At 39.7% G+C, this 17462-nt stretch overlaps 1 protein-coding gene across 1 annotated transcript in view; it reads left to right on the top strand.

The window, feature by feature from the left end:
- The window catches only part of slc4a1ap (solute carrier family 4 member 1 adaptor protein), a 72620-nt gene that overhangs the window by 31586 nt on the left and 23572 nt on the right, over positions 1-17462 (top strand). Inside the window, exons 4-8 of the mRNA XM_028796335.2 lie at positions 2856-2916; positions 3160-3299; positions 9916-10076; positions 10295-10361; positions 16923-17112. Of these exons, the coding sequence (XP_028652168.2) occupies positions 2856-2916; positions 3160-3299; positions 9916-10076; positions 10295-10361; positions 16923-17112 (619 nt within the window). The remainder of the gene's footprint in view (positions 1-2855; positions 2917-3159; positions 3300-9915; positions 10077-10294; positions 10362-16922; positions 17113-17462) is intronic.

Here is a 17462-nt window from a genome sequence, read left to right as displayed (position 1 = left end):
CTGCAACTTTGTAGAAGAAGGCAATTCTCTTTCTGGCACAAGACTTTAGAAGCTGAAGTTCCCTTCTTAAAGTAATGGCTGCTTCTCATTCTTCTCAGACTGGGCTCAGAGCTCAGCTTTTAGGTTTTGGAGAGATTCCCCCACATGAGGAGTGCAGCTAATTGGTTGCTGCTGGAAGAGGTGTTGGTGTTGGTGTTGGCTTACCCTTTTGTCTCTGGGTGGATCCCAATGCCCCAGTGCAGTGACGGGGACGCTGTGCTGTAAATACGGTGCAGTCCTTTCAATGAGATGTAAAAACCGGGGTCCTGACTCTCTGTGGTCATTAAAGATCCCTTGGCATCCTTCAAAAAGAGGAAAGTTTATCCCGAAGGCCTGTTACAAGCCATTCTGGTCCCCTAGTCATCCTCTGTCTCTAATTGGCTAACTGTCTCTCACCCTTACCCCACTTAACGTCTAATGTCTGGTGAGTGTAATGGAGCAAAAATGGCTGCTGTCGCATCATTCAGGTGGATGCTACACATAGGTGGTGGTTGAAGTGGCTCCTCACTCTAAATGTAAAGTGCTGTGAGTAGTGAGAAAGTGCTCTATTGATATAAAGTATTATTATTATTATTACGATTATCCTTGATTTGTTTTGCTGTCGCATTAATTGGATAGCAGAAGTAACTTTTTAAATTTTCTTAAGTTATAGAACAACTTCATTTGTTTTTATTATTTCTAGAAAATTCTCAAGCTTTGGCATTGCTTTTTGTGCTGCCACCTCACATCTGTCGAGGGTCTCGTTTGAAATCTGCCTGGACTTCCCTCTTATGAGGAATTTGTTCAGGTTACTTACAGTAAAAATCCTGGTGTGTTATTTAATGACCTGTAGATGAATATGCCGGTGGCATTTTGCTTTTCTCCTGTGGCGTCTTCCTGTGTCTTTAAAAATGAGTTCAGTTAAGCTGCTTAAATGTTTTGCCTTTTAAAGCCTAGCAGATAATTCAAGTGACTCGTAAGCCACGGAAATCCAAGGATTAGTCATTCAGACTTTACACCCTTTGCCTGTTTTTGCTTTTTGCCAGCACCGTGTCAGTTTGGCCACAGGCAGTGTGCATCTGTGGATGTTGTCGTCTTAACTATCTCAACTCCTGTAAGGGGGTCCAGGAGGGCTACAGTGGCTGCAGGTTTTGTTGTCTTAATTAGGAACCAATGAATTGTCCTTATTTTCCCAATTTTGGGGATGAAGCAAATCAAAATGGGGTCGTGCTGCCTGTATTCACATATGCTTAGTAGCTGAATACAGCAAAAGCACGTAGTTATTGCAAATTACAAATTATGTTGATGATTCTTGATTTTTGTTGTTGGAGAGTAAATAGAAAAGTCAGTGCAATTTGAAAATTATGCAGTAACCACGATGGATAAAAGTTGATGCAATACAACACTTTCGCAGTGGCTTATGGGTAGTGTGAATACACACAGCGCGGCGCTCTGCCGTTAGTCCAGATGAAGCCCTGGTCAAATGAACACGGATGCTGCACTCCAGGATTTCATTATTGTGGAATAACACGCTGTCGTGAGATTTCCATGGGCAGATAGGATTACCTGCTTTGATTAGATAGAACTTTATTCATCCCCAAGGGGAAATTTGGCTTTTTACAACAGCTCTTTAAATAAATAAATACAAAGATAGATAATTACAGTAAACACACACACACAGTATGATCTGAACACACACTGGAATGACTAAAGACAAAGAAAACTTAAGACTTGGCTGTCCCAGTGACACATTATACAGACATCTTGCTGTTGGTATAAAAGAGCACCAAACGGAGGTGAGTATCCATGGCCACAAGGACAGCTGAGGTCAGGTGACCAGGTGAATGAGCACAACGCCAACCTTGGACTGGAGTCATCATTTAGCCTTGGTTTCATTAAGCTTTTATTACTTATTTATTTGTCTTTTAACCTCCAAAAGAAGTGCAATTTATTTATATTTAATAGAAGGAGCACTTCACTTGGGGTCTCAAAAGCCCTGTTTGTGGAATAAAAGCAGCATTGCACTTTGCACCACGCTCTTACCATGACATGTGTCCTCATTGTCCTGCCTTATCTTCGGCTGTCCCTGGTTCAAGCGTGACAAGGATGCAGGAGCCACCCCGCACAGCCACAAGGACAAAACGAGCTGCCGTATTTCAAAGGAAGATTTGTATAATCTTTGCTGAGAAGAGAATGACTGGTGAGGCCCCCCAGCTATAATGCTGCCATTCTGGGCTCTTCGTCTTTGTACTATTTAGGCTGAATGGAATTCTAAAAGTGAAAATGCATTCTTATTATGTGTGGAAATCATTTAGGTGAAATTACAGAGATGGTAAAATGTAGTCGCATTTGTAAGGTAAAATGTAATCTTTGACAGATTATATTTAAATATCTAGTGATTATATAATGCCTTTCATATCTATCTATCTATCTATCTATCTATCTATCTATCTATCTATCTATCTATCTATCTATCTATCTATCTATCTATCTATCTATCTATCTATCTATCTATCTATCTATCTAATTGTGCTTTTTCTATCTGTCTGTACTGAATTAATAAATTAGAACAGTGTGGTCCAAACCATATTCTCATACAGTATCAACTGATAATTCAACATTGTAACTTCTGCAGATTTCTTTCTTTTTCTCTGTTGTGCAGCTTATGCTTCGTTGTGCTGATTATCAATGATTTGTGTCTTGAAGCTGCCTTTGTACCCTGTTAAAGCTGCCCGGTGTCTATTAATTTTTGTGTGCCTAAAGTGTGTATGTGTGAGCAGACCTACTGAGTGCAGTGAGTCTCATTTCTAAGTGCTGATGTTTCGATGGTTTTTCAGGAGAGGAGCTGGAGTACGAGTTTGATGATAAAGGTCGGGCAACTTGGATTTGCAGAGTCAGGTAATATTTCACTGTTTTTATTTTTTGTTTGTTTTTTACTACAACAATTTCTATTATTTGTTTGTATTATGTAAACTTGTGCTTATTTATTTATTTATTTTTGTGTGTTTCATTTTATGTAATTAGTTATCCTTTGTTATAGAAATAAGTGTTGTTGCTTTTGTAAAAAAGACCATTAAATAAGCAAAACTCTATGCTACAAAATCGAAATCCACCCTTATTAGACTCGATTCCTTTTTACAGACTGCCAGCAGACGATGCCTCAGGCAGGCAGCTTGTGGCAGAAGTGACTCACACTGGCAAGAAGAAGGAGGCCGCCATCCAGTGTGCCTTGGAGGCCTGCCGGATGTTGGATGCCAGAGGCCTTCTGAGGCAAGAAGCAGGTATGAAGGTCATCTTTATTTTTTATGTTATATGTTATAATCAAAAAATAAAACAAAGAAGTATTCTTAAACACTGTGAAAGCAGTTGTGCCAAAAATGTCTCAAGCCACTTGTGGGAGCAGATGCCCTGCTTGTAGTTCAGGACCGACAGGAACCAAAGGTAATGAGAGCCAATTAAAATGTCAGATGTATAAAAAGAGGCAGATTTTATTCCACACAGTCATTTAAAACAACCAATGCGGCTACAGGGAGAACATGCAAACTGCTTGCAGGGAGCATCTGGGATGTGAACCTCAGTCTCCTAGTTGCAAGGAAGCAGCGTTACCACTGTGCCACCCATAGGAAATGATTCATTTCAATACTGGTATCTGGATTGGCAGATATGACACAGGAAAGATCAGTTAGACTAGATTATACTTTATTTGTCTCCAAATTGAAATGTAAAATTTTGCAGAAGCTCCAAAAAATAAAATAAAATAAATAAAAACAACAACTCGCTCCTCATCCCCAAACACTCATATAAATATCTGCCTTGGATAACAAGATTATCAATATTGGCCTGGCATTACTGTGTGGCATGTCCTTGATTCTGACACTTCATACCAGCACTACCAGAAATTTATGGGTGAAATGTATTATGATTTTGTTTGACATGTTTGTGAAATGTGTTAATTTGAAGGGTACTTTACTGAGTCCTCCACCTTTTTATGTGATAACATATCCAATCCTTAAAAAATTTATAACTCAAGGACAACTTCGAAATAGCAGATTTGCCCAAAAAATAGCCCAATACCTGAGGTAGACAAGATGACACCCTGGAAAGTGGGGGACAGTGTCAGAGCGAGCAGGTTAGGTACATACCAACCAAGCCCGAGCTGCATGGATGTGGTGGGGGCTGTAATTGTATCCCTTCAGAGATATTTCAGAGCAATAGAACGGGTATATACCATCATGCAACTGGGGTTGGTTGGGTCTCCCTGAGGATTTTACAATGGTAAAGAACATATACAAGTGCGAACACCAGTGGAAGGTGTGACAGAGTGATGAAAAATATGGTAAAAATGCAGTGGCGGGGGGTTGAAAAAATTGCCCACGTTGGGTTTTTTACAAAAAAAAAAAAGTAGCCCAAAAAATGCAACCCTTTTTTTGACAATCAAAAATAGGACTTGGCAACACTGTGACATTTGCTATTTTTTTAAAGTAGTTTATCTGCAAATTCTTTTCTGATGTAGTTGCCAAACCTGAAAAAAGTGAAGCCTGCTGATATCAAGTGTACACTCAGATGTTACACGTGTTGTAAAAAAAAATCAATAAAATCGAATGAGCTTTATGTTAGAGTACCTGATTAAAGAATTACTATTGTTAAGGTCCAATTCATTCGACACTTCCTCTATAAGTGATGAGGTTCAAGTTGCCCCAATGGGCCTAGAAGGAGACCAGTCCTCAAGCTTTTACAGGAGTACGCTACCCAAAAGGATGCAAGCATTTTCCATAAGTGGTTTGTTTAGCCGTATATTTGTAAAAACACGTGTGTTTGGTACGTTCCGAGCATACAACTGGATGACTTGACATGTGGATTGTGCAACATGGGTAATAGGAGATTTTTTCCCTTGATGCTTTTGGTATTGTTTGCTGTTATCCAGCATTGGTCACCATATTCAATAGACGATGCCATAGCCAACACCCTCCCTCTCTCACCTGGACAAGAAGGACACATGCGTGCAAACGCTGTCCACAGACTTAAGTTCAGCATTCAATGCAGTCATTCCTACCAGCACCTGATTGGAAAGCTAAGCCTACTGGGCCAGAACACCTTCCTCTGCAATTGTATCCTAAACCTCTTGACTGAGAGACCTCAGACAGTCAGAATTGGAAACAGCATCTCCACAGGGCAGTGTGCTTAGTCCACTTGTGTTCACTTTACTGACTCACGACTGTGCAGCAATGCACAATTCAAACTACATATCAAGTTCACTGACAACACGACGGTGGTGGACCTCACCAGCAACAATGACAAGTTAGCAAACTGAGAGGAGGTGCAGCGGTTAACGGACTGGTGCAAAGCCAACAACTTGTCTCTTATTGTAGATAAAACAAAGGAGATGGTTCTTGACTTTAGAGGAACGGGAAGCAACCACTCTGACCTGTACATCAATGACTCTAGCATGGAGATTGTCAAGAGCATCACATTTCTTGGTGTTCACCTGGCGGATAACCTCACCTGGTAACCTCGACACCAGCACCATAGCCAAGAAGTCCGAGCAGCATCTTTAATTCCTGTGAAGGCTGAGGAAATCCCATCTCCTATCATTTGTGCTCACAATCTTCTACAGAGGGAATATGGAGAGCATCCTGAGAGACTGCATTACTGGTTTGGGAATTACACTGTCATGGATTGCAAGACCCTGCAGCTGATAGTGAAGGCAACTGAGAAGATCCTTGGAGTCTGTCTTACCTCCGTCTCAGAAATGTACACCACACACAAAGCTGGCAGCATTGTGGAGGACCCGACACACCCCTCATATAAACTGTTCATCCTCCTGCTATCCGGAAAAAGGTACCAAAGCATTTGGGCCTTCATTCCTAGAATGTTTAATACTTTCTTCCCTCAAGCCATAAGACTTCTAAACACTCGAGGACCAGACTGATAGCACACACACATACCCCTTCCCTCTCAACTAGATCATGTCTTTATATTTATTATTATACAGGGTGAGCCAAAATTATGTTAACATTTGAATGGCGGAAACAGTTTATTCACAAAACATACTTCATATGTGCAAGATGATTTACAGGAATGTCTCAACCTGTTCGCCATCATGTTCAACACACAAAAACCAACAAGCAACAGTACCATTTAAAGCCCGGACACCCCTGTCGCGGGGAACAGATGAAACCACTGTACGTTTTCTGTCCTTCAGGTCATTGATATCACGAACTTTCCTGCTATGCACGCACTCCTTCACCATACCCAATAACCAGAAATTACAAGGTGTCAAATCAGGGGAGTGTGGAGGCCTTGACAATGGTAAACCACGACCTACCCGTCGACCTGGAAAGGTGTGATCGAGATAAAATGAATCCATTAGTGTTAACATAATTTTGACTCACCATGTATTTATTATTATTCTGTTACCTTCTTCCTACTTCCAGTGTCACGTTTAAATCTGCTCCTTCTATTAAGATATTGTCACTTTTTGGCACAACCTGCTACTCTTTTTTTGTACCTTTAGATATCATAAATGTGTACTAGTCAGCGCTTCACTGTCTTCATTTGTACCACTGTCTGTCATCGCACTGTCCTGCACATGATTGCACACATGCACTTTACATTGTAATGTGAAGCTTTTTCTGAAGTCCTGTGTTCTGTGTAGCTCCGTGGTCCTGGAGGAACATTGTTTCATTTCACTATGTACTGTGCTAATTGAATATAGAGGAAATAACAATAAAAACCACTTGACCTGACATAGGTGTCTATTCTATCAGAAATTTTGTAATCAACATTCAGCATGAAAACAGGACATTACACATTACATTTTTTTTTTTGCCATCACTACAAACTGCAGTACATGGGGTAAATAACAAATGAAATTTCACACAAAGAACCACAGACACATAGAATAAGTGACTAGGCTGTATGATTGACAGTAGGTCTTTAGAGACCTTCAAAACTTGACTTAATGTTATTTTGCAGGAATTAAGTGGCTAGGACTGGCAAGTTTTGTTGGGCTGAATGGCCTGCTCTCGTCTAGATTGTTCTAAAAACAAAAAACCCATAATGTTTGTGTGGAGTATTCCTTTAATTAAAGTAACTTTTGTAGGAGGGTAAGATGGTATTCTTACTTATTCAGAAAAGCAATGTTCTGATCCTGTGTTCTTAAGATGCTTTACATATTTAACATCATTCCCAGCTAATCCCAGAGCAGATTATGTTGTCTGTCTAAAGGAACAACATAATCTTAGACTCTGCATAATAAAAGATGCTTTCATTACTAAAGAGGAGAGGTGCAGTCCCAACTCTGAAAACATAAATGTTCGCTGTGCATCGTGGTGCAGTGGTTAAGGCTTTGGACTTCAAACAACAAGGGTGCCGTTTCAATCCCTGCCTCAGTGCTGATTTGTACCACTGTGTCAAGCCTGTGCTCTAGTTATGTGTGTAGACTACGCCATCTGTAGCAGTTTATACATCTGCGTCCCACTGCGTTGGAGGTACAATGGCTGAACACTAGCTAGCAGTGTTTGTTGTACACAAGAAAAGCGAATGATTCATTAAAATTCAGGAAGGATCACCATTTCTATTGCAATGCATTTTCTTCTGTTGGCGAACATATCTGTCCCTTACATTTTTCCACTTTTTCGTACATTTACCAACTTTCTAATTGGAGATGAACAAAAACACATTTCAACAGAGCCACATTAAGGCCAACTTGATGCCATAAGCACAGCCTAACAATGGTGTCCTGTCTGTTGCTTAAATGACAAGACATTAAGACTCAGTCAGTGCTGAAGGTGAAATAAGACATTAAAACTTAAGTTTATGTAAAAAAATTAAAATAAAGAGCTTAAGGGTCTGTTACACAAAATCTTTAAAGAGTTACATGCTAGCCAGAGCTATCCAGTCATGTTTGCATTCGACGGAAGTGAAACTCTTGCATCGTGAGACAAAAACAAATTATGAAATCTGACAACCACTTCAAACCAAACTTTACACTTTAGTCACTAACCATGCCAAAGAAAAGATGTTTTTAACAATTCAGATTAACAGTTGGACACACCAGATGAGTACAATTACAGAAAATTCAACTATAGTTGAGTGGAGCAGTGAAAGAGTTAAGGGCACCATAGCGAGGGGATAAAACCCTGTGGTTGTCCTTGATGCACTAAGCATGTGCTTATTTTGCTTAATGCTTAATCCAAGTCTGTTTTTCAACAAAAACATCTGCTTACTTCTTATGTAGTCCAAAATCACACAAGGAATGCCTCAAAGGACTTGAACAGGCCCTGTTTTCTGATAGCACCCCAGCCTTCACTCTCTTAGAAGACAAGAAAAAACAGCCAATAAAATCCTTGTATTTCAGGAGATGCATAGTTACCAAACTGGCCAATCAGAGTCGCAGGGGATTGTGTAGGGTTCACATCGACGTGGCTCATAGTCACACTTTGGAGGAGATGTGCGTCAGGTTACCCCATAAGTGATGTGGACTCTGGCGTAGGCTGAACTCAGAAGTAGAAATCAGCAGTGAGGAAGACCTTTAATTTGATAAAGTACAAAAAAAATGTCTGTACGGAAATGTATGGTACTGTATTCTGATCTTACAAGTCATCCAAGTAATACAATAATAATTTGTAAACAGAATGAGGCAGGCCCAAAGCCACAATAGTGTTACGTCTTTTATTACGTTAAATCGTTACATGAAAGCCCTTACTGCCCTCATTGCAAATGGTTTTTTGCTAACGTGTTGAATAAGCAGTGAGTGCTACGATTCAGCATCAGCAGAGTAGACAGCAGCACGCTACACACTTGAGTACATACAAGTAATCTGAGTTTAAATTTATTGGGGCATTTAGGCCTTAATGTAATGTTACTATGCAAAAATGGTAATAAGAAATATGTCATTCAATGAGAATGGATAACTTATTTAATCTGTGTTTCCAAAGAAAAAATAAGCCATATACTGTACCTATGTGCTGCTGAAAATATTATACAAATCTTCTATTTCATGAATTTTGTGTTCAATTTCAAGTGAAATTTTTTTACATTCCAACTAGTCGACTAATCGGCAAAACAATCGCCAGAATTATTGATTATCAAAATAATCGTTAGTTGCAGCCCTACAAAACACCTACCAAACATGGCCACGCTATGGATGTCAGTGCACGGGAAATGAAAGTGAGGGCAGTCGTGCAGTCAACTTGGCATGGGACAAAACCAATGCCTCTGCTGCTGAACACAAATATGGCAAGTGAAACTTTGAACGTTTATTAGCCAGTGCATAATGACACATATGTTAGTCGCTTATCATAAAACTCAAACATTCCTAAGTGTTTTGAATTGAAGACCCGCCTCCACAACTAATTTATTGGTTAGGAATCCTGCATAGTAACAGCTTTTTCCATTGGCTAACAGTGTGCTTCATATGATATCGACGAAAAGCATGCATTGTAAAACAAAAGATTAAAAGTTAAAGAAAGGCAAGTAAAGGAGGAGGACACGCCTGGAACTTGTGCATATCTGAGAAGCTTCAAGAAGCAGAATGTCAATTCACTTTTGCAGTTTCTTGGACAGCTGCTAAACAATTCAGTCCATTAGTGGCTCACCACCATGAATATTAATGTAACGGGAGGGGGGTGTTCAACTCAGATGATAAGTTGTGTTTTTGTTCCAACATAGTTTATCCTACTGTAGCTCGTCTTTTCAAAATGCAGTATGCTGTGGCCTTAAAATACCTGCAGTCCCAAAATGAAAATTTTAGCTCTGCAGGACACCCTTCATTTATTTAATTTTACATTTCAGTGGAAAGTTGAGCTGTTTCTGCTCCTTATTAACCTCTGAATATCTTCTCTAAGTTACCTTCTAAATTTGTGTTTCATTTAAAATGTTTTTTTTTTTTTTTAGTCTCACGCAAGCGAAGGAAGAAAAACTGGGAGGATGAGGACTTCTATGACAGTGACGATGACACTTTTCTCGACCGCACTGGAGCCATTGAAAAAAAGAGACAGGACCGCATGAGGAAGGCAGGAAAGATTCAAGAGAAGCCGGACACCTTTGATTCCCTGGTGAGTAGTTGGCAGTAGGGTGAAGAGACCATCAAATCGCCACTCTTGGAACTGACCAGACTGCCATTCTTGAATTGTCAGGCTGGGTGTATTTCTTGAATAAGAGTTAATCCCTTGTGGAACATTAATGCCCTGCTCAGATCTGCAGCCATTTGCCTTTGTTTTCACAGGCCGATTCACCGTTTCTTACACTTTTTTTTTTCTTTCTGTCTTTCCAGGTAGCCAAACTGCAGGAAGTAGAAAGGGAGCTGGCTGAAACGGAGCAAAAGCTGAATTTGGGAAAAGGTGATGGCCACGTGTGTTTTCTGTATCCCTTTAAGGACGTACTCCCACTAGGCACGTTTGTTTCGTACCATGCCCAAGCCACCGCATTGCCTCCACTTACACTGTGCTTAACATTCTGGGCCTGGGTGCACCTTGTCATGACCATGCGACTTTGTGTAAAGCCAAAATAAGATCTGAATGTGTGTGACAGCAAGCATGTCAAAATGATTTGACTTATTTTGTGGTTGTTTTGGAGTCGTGTAGGGCAGGATGACACTCCACTCTCTTACACATCTATTGAGTGTGCAGCACAGTATTTTGTTGTTAATCATCCTGCACATACGAGAAGAATTTTATGGAGACAAATGATATTAAGGGAGGAATTTGCAGCTTTTCTTGCCAACTACAATTCACGTTCATGTGTCAAGTGAGAATAAAAACCTGTTTTTAACGCCAAAGATACTGAATGAATTGAGAATTACACTTTGACGTCATGTCTGTTTTCCGAGCTCGGGCACATTTAGCAATCAATCACCCTGTTCCCAAATGCTACGGAACTGTGCCCGGGCACACCTCTTTCAAGCATACCAGGACACGGTACGGTTGGCCCAGCACGGATCACACTAGTCAGATGAACTAGACTTTGTGGGGCTACATGCGGACAAATGTGCTTGGGCACAGAACGAATCGCCAGAGTGAGTACACCCTAAGTGTTCAGTAATCAGGAGAGCGAGAATGCTGTGAAACCGTGGGTGCCTTCTTATTGTTGTTGTAGCTGCGTCTTTTCCAGGTTCCCAAAATCGAGCCACTGCTGAGTTGGCAAGGTAGGATCCAGCATGAGTCAAACGCGTAATAAAAGAAACTCCTCAGTCCAATAAAGATTGTCTTAAATAAGTTTAGTGAAAGTTCAAAGCAAAACAGTTTACAGAAAAATAGAGGAAAAGTTATTACACCTGCAGAATAAAAGGCAAGAAAGGAAAAAAATGTTTCTTCTAGAAACTTAGCTTTTTCTTGTTAAACTTCAGTTACTTTCTATACTTAAAGGTTGTGTTATTTCTCTGTGGCAAACTTCTGTAGGCTTCACTTAATACTTTCAGTACATTCTGTGCGTATGGCAAATTCAGTATGGTTTGAAACTGTGTGCCCTCCATGCCTTACCAACTGCAAGGCAGATCATAAACTGGGACTAATCTGTAGCCAGAGGGACAAGAAATAATTAGAATATTCCATTTTAATTTAGCTTGTCAGGTTATGATTGAACCTCCCATAGACTATGCACTAATTTATAGGCAAACGTCAATTTAAAATAACTAACAAATGGCTCTTAGAGTTGTTGTTCTTTGTGATGAAAAACCAAATACTGAACATAATTTGCTACAAACAGTTTACAGTTGTTAGGAATATTAAAAGTGAGTGTTTAATTTGGAAATTTCACACTCTGCAGCACATGCTGCTCTTTATGAAGTTTTAATGAACTTAAACTGCTTCTGCACTGACGTCTGGTGGTTTAACAGCGTACCTCTCCCAGTATGGACACTCCGTTCATCAAGTTTGCTGTCAGAATTGTGTTTACTCCCATGTGAGTACTTGAAAAGGAGCTCCTTACCCCTTACGTCTTTTAAAATCACATACAAAGCAGCCCATCTCTACTGAACTGTCATGGCAGCTCTTACCACTCTAGATGGCACTAATATATACAATTGGACTTGATCTCACTTGGTTGGCTTTCAAGAGATCATGTCTTGGCACAAGATGTCCTGAGTATAATAATGAAAAGCAGTGTGTATTTTAAAAAATGTACAGTACATAGCGCAAAACCATAGTGCAGCAGAGGCTTCATCCTAGTTGTTATTTGTAATCCTCAACCTCGTTTTTACCAAATGAGCAAACATCACAGAGGACCACCCAGATGTGTTGTCATCACCTAATCTGTATAATATAAGCTGATTTCTGTCTGTCCAGCATTTCCGCTCCATTGGACATACAGTATACAGAGTTACTGTTTATGAAGCACTGTCTATTGCAATGCATTTTGTAGTGCATGTAGTGATGAATGCAATGCATTCTTCATTCCAACAGATGGTACATCTCAAATATTAGCAATGCTATTGAGAAACTTTTGTTGCAAGTGCCATATAATTGCAACAACTAACTAGCGTTGGATTGGAGTATTGATACCAGGTTACTAAAAAAGTTCCAAAGAAAATAACCCCCAAGACCACCATCTCACAGCTGCTTCATTCCCCCAGCATGCCTCCCTGCACTGCCGCACTCCACAAATGATTAACAGGAGTGGGGAGCGAGGCAGAGGGCCTCTCCTTTCTGTTGAGTGTCCTGCACGTTAATATTAATATTTACATTCAAAATGAGGTGACAGCTGCCCTCCTTGACGATTCGAACAATTTAACAATCGAAGAGTGAGCTTCCCCCTTAAAGTTCTGAATGCCTTATTAAACGACTAAGCGCAAGGTGCTGGAAAGCCACCATTTATTTCCAGTACAGAAGTTAAAGAAGTTCTGGTACTATACTGTTTTAAAAATTCAGGTTGTTCTGTACGTTTTCAGTATCAGTATACTACACGACCCTATAAACTGACACTGCAACCTAAAAAAAAGGATAATTGAAATTGAAGAAAATACAGGAAATAAAAAAGAGCGATAGAGGGAGTCATTCATTCAAGTCCATTAAACATTTTAGTTGATCTTTTATTATTAATGTGGCAAAATGAATGCAGGAATTAATCATAGAAATAAAAAACAAATTCTATTACCAGCTATAAAGAAAGACACGTTGACCTCCCTGGACTCTACTATGAGACCTTGTGGTCAGACCATCAGCTGTTTCCCTCTGTGTGACAGTCAGTGTATTCTAATGAGAGTGGTATTTCCTCTATTAGTCGTTATTTTTCCTCTCGTTTTTCTAATTAGGCTTTTCAAGTCGAGTTTTGAAAGTCCCTAAAGTCTTACTGTCCACCACACTACTTGATAGCTTATTCCAAGTGTCTATCATTCTTTGTGTAAAGAAAAACTTCCTAATGTTTGTGCGAAATTTACCCTTAACAAGTTTCCAACTGTGTCCCCGTGTTCTTGATTAACTCTTTTTAAAATAACCATCTCGATCCACTGTACTAATTCCCTTCATAATTTTAAACACTTCAATCATGTCACCTCTTAATCTTCTTTTGCTTAAACTGTAAAGGCTCAGCTCTTTGAATCTTTCCTCATAACTCATCCCCTGTAGCCCTGAATCAGCCCAGTCGCTCTTCTCTGGACATTTTCTTGTGCTGCTATGTCTTTTTTGTAGCCTGGAGACCAAAACTGCACACAGGACTCCAGATGAGGCCTCACCAGTGTGTTATAAAGCTTGAGCAGAACCTTCTTTGACTTGTACTCCACACATCAAGGTGCTATATAACCTGACATTCTGTTTGCCTTCTTAATGGCTTCTGAACACTGTCGGGAAGTTGATAGCTTAGAATTTGGAATCGCTCCAGTGTGCAGTGACGTCCTAAAAATATGTGTCAAGGGTTTATATCTGTACTCACTAGCCTCCTTAAGAACTCGAGGATAAATATTATCTGGCCCTGGTGATTTGTTTGAATTTGGCCTATTTAATCTGAGCAGCTCTTCTCTCTCTGTACAATTTCCAAATCCCTCAGTACCTCCTTAGTAGTCCCTGTTACCACTCTGAGGTTATCCACTCACTCAGTTGTAAACACCTCAGAAAAATGTAAGTTTAGCTCATCTGCTATTTCACTGTCTGTATCTTTTAATTCTCCTTTACTATTCCTTATGCACTTGACCTCCACCTTGACTGACCTTTTACTAAAATACTGACAGAATCTCTTAGGGTCTTCTTTCGCCTTATCTGCTCTATTCCTCCAACTGTCTTTTAGCCTCACTGATATCCTTCTTAATGGTTGCTCTCATGTTCTCATATGCTCTACAATTCACTTTGCTTTACCCTATCTGTAGATGTTGCACGGCTAATTGTGACATAACTTACCTAATAAAATGAGGCACTGATTACAATGTATTTTTAAAACTGTTTAGTTAGCAAGTGAATAGGAAACAGCAACCAGAGCTCCATTTTCTGAATGTGCCGTGATACACTAACATTTGGCTGTGGAGCCCACGGGTTAGGAGCGGACAGGAGGTACTTGCCAACATACTAAAAACCATTACCAGTACTTCAAGTAGAAACAGAGAGGGGTGACAGTGGCGACCCACTTCCGTGATTCGTCTTTCTTCTCAATGCTTAGCAGGAAAAAGAAAATGGTCTGTAAAAATAACCCACTTGCCACAGCATTATTACTGACAAATAAAAAAAAAGCTCTTTACCAACAAAATGTTGCTGTCTGTATGGAAAAAATTAACCAAGACTTGCATAGTTGGTCAACCCTTCATTTTAATTTCGCTGGAAGAATTAACATTATTAAGATGAATATCCTTCCTAAGCTTCTCGTTCTATTTCAAAACATTCCAATATACATCAATAAATCATTTTCTAAGATGTTAGATTCAACCATAACCTCATTTATTTGGAATTCAGAACATCCACGTATCCAGAGGGCGACCCTACAAAGCCCTAAGGCGGAAGGTGGCATGGCTCTACCGAACTTTCATAGCATAGAATTATTCAACTCAAAATTATATATCGAGCGCATCTCTCTCGTTTAAAATTGTCCAAAATTGTCCAAAATGTTTCCAGGCCGACAATCCAATTTTATTACTGGGCAGCAAATATACAAGCTATAAAAACCTGGACATGAACAGAAATAGATGAACATACACAGGCTTGGTCCACAATAGAAATAAAATACTGCAGTACTTCATTCATTCATTACATTTATATAGCGCTTTTCTCAGTACTCAAAGCGCTATCCACACAGGGAGGAACCGGGAAGCGAACCCACAATCTTCCACAGTCTCCTTACTGCAAAGCAGCAGCACTACCACTGCACCACCTGTGAGGACAAATTCTTTATATTTCTTGCTTTGCAATGTAATAAATGCAAGTTATCACAATTATACTAATAACCCAATTGTGCTTCGCTCACTCAGTATATGGAACCAATGTAGGAAGTATTTTAAGATAAAGAAGCTTTTATCTGTGGCACCTCTAAATGATAACCACCTTTTTCCACCCTCTCAAACGTACACAGTTTTTAATGTCTGGAAAAAATTCAGGATCAAATCACTTAGAGATCTGTACATAGACAACGTCTTCGCATCCTACCAACAATTACACTCCAAATTTAACTTTCCAGCAACACATTTCTTTCAGTACCTCCAAATTAGAAACTTTGTTAAACAGAACCTGCCCAATTTTACTCACCTCCCACCTATCTCTAATATCGATCAGTCTTGAGGACTCGGACTGCATCCCCATAGTATATACAACTATTTAACAGTCCCTCCCTTTCAAAGATCCCAGAGTACAATGGGAAAAGGATCTCTCACTCAGCATCTCAGAAAAGGAGTGGGAAGTAGCAATGCACAGAATTCACTCGAGCTCCATATGCGCAAAGCATAGAATTATTCAACTCAAAATTATATATCGAGCGCATCTCTCTCGTTTAAAATTGTCCAAAATGTTTCCAGGCTGACATCCAAACTGTGATCGTTGCAATCGAGTTCTAGCCTCACTGGGCCATATGTTCTGGGCCTGCACCAAATTAACATCATTCTGGACCAAAATCTTTAAATGCCTTTCAAACAGCCTTGGTGTCCCAATCCCTCCTGATCCACTAACAGCTGTGTTTGGTGGGCTTACAGAGGGGCTTAAAGTGGAGAAGGACAGACAAACTGTAATGGCCTTTACTACACTACTGGCACGTAGACTTGTCTTGCTCAACTGGAAGAATCCTAACTCTCTTATTTTAGGTCAGTGGGTCCCTGATGTTGTAAGCTATTTGAAACTGGAAAAAAACAAATTCACACTTAGAGGATCTGTGCAGAATCTTTTCAAAACCTGGCAGGATCTAATCAAGAACATTTTAGAATAAGCATTTAAGTTGAGGAAGCAGATTCTCCCTCCTCTTACTCCACTTATCTTTATTCATTTATTAATTTATCTATCTACTTATTTCTACTAGCTTAAAGTTTTACTCTGCTGGCCTAGCTCTCTTTCTCAGGGGTGGGGGTTGATTTGTTTCAAACCTATTTTTGTAAAACTTGAGTTATTTATATGGAATGTTATTTGATTTTAATAAAATCAAAAAATAAAATTGCCTTGAGAGAGGATTCTTCAACTTGTGTATTTAAGTAAACTTTCCTCTTTTGCTCATTCAACAGCCACTCCTGACCACAAACAGATCCCCAGTACAAATTAGTCAAACACCAGAAGGCTGCAAAAAGTAATTAGTTTAGAACTGAATGTAAGAATGAACGAATTATGTAAAGTTTTCTCTGAAAGTGTAGACTGAAAAAGTTTGTATTCAGAATTTCCGTTACATGAAAAACCTCACGGCTGCATTATGCGCACGCTTTAATGACTCAGGATTTCACTGATGCTGTCATTTATGTTATTTAAATAGTCAAAGAGTTCAATTGACTTTCCTGTTTTATTACTTTTGTACAGGTGACTGTCAGCCGTCAGCAGATGACCCTTTAGATGCCTTCATGAAGGAGGTCCGGACAGGTGGAAGTCTTGACAGCATTACTCGTAAGAAACTGCATTTGCGTGCCAGCGAGCTCAAGAAAGAAGGGCAGCATTTGAGGAAATTGGTGGAGATTGCCCGTCCAGCTCAGATGCCAGCGCTTGAATCTCCGTATGTGCCTCTCTGTAGTTGTTGCTTGGTGGGCTTGTAGTCATATCAGTCTAGGTGAAAAATCCTAAGTGTTAAACATCCACATGCATCTCTTATTTCTACATTAAAACCACACCTAGGGTGATACAGTTGGGCTTTATTGTCAAGTTCGTGTTCAAGGTAAGGCAGAGGAGTAAAGACCCTGAATATTCAGAAATATACAGTGATGATCTTTAAGCCCAAAAACATCAGTGGAAAAGCCTAATACCTAATATGGAAACAAACTAAACTTTCCAAACCTTTGAACAAACATTCATTCATGTTCTTGTGATATCCCGAGTCATATGAGCACAAGGCAGTGACTACCTGTA

The sequence above is a fragment of the Erpetoichthys calabaricus genome, chromosome 3, assembly GCF_900747795.2.
Source record: "Erpetoichthys calabaricus chromosome 3, fErpCal1.3, whole genome shotgun sequence".
In the NCBI taxonomy this organism is placed as follows: domain Eukaryota; kingdom Metazoa; phylum Chordata; class Cladistia; order Polypteriformes; family Polypteridae; genus Erpetoichthys; species Erpetoichthys calabaricus.
The sequence above is the reverse complement of the archived record's forward strand: the minus strand, read 5'-3'. Positions and strand labels throughout refer to the sequence as shown.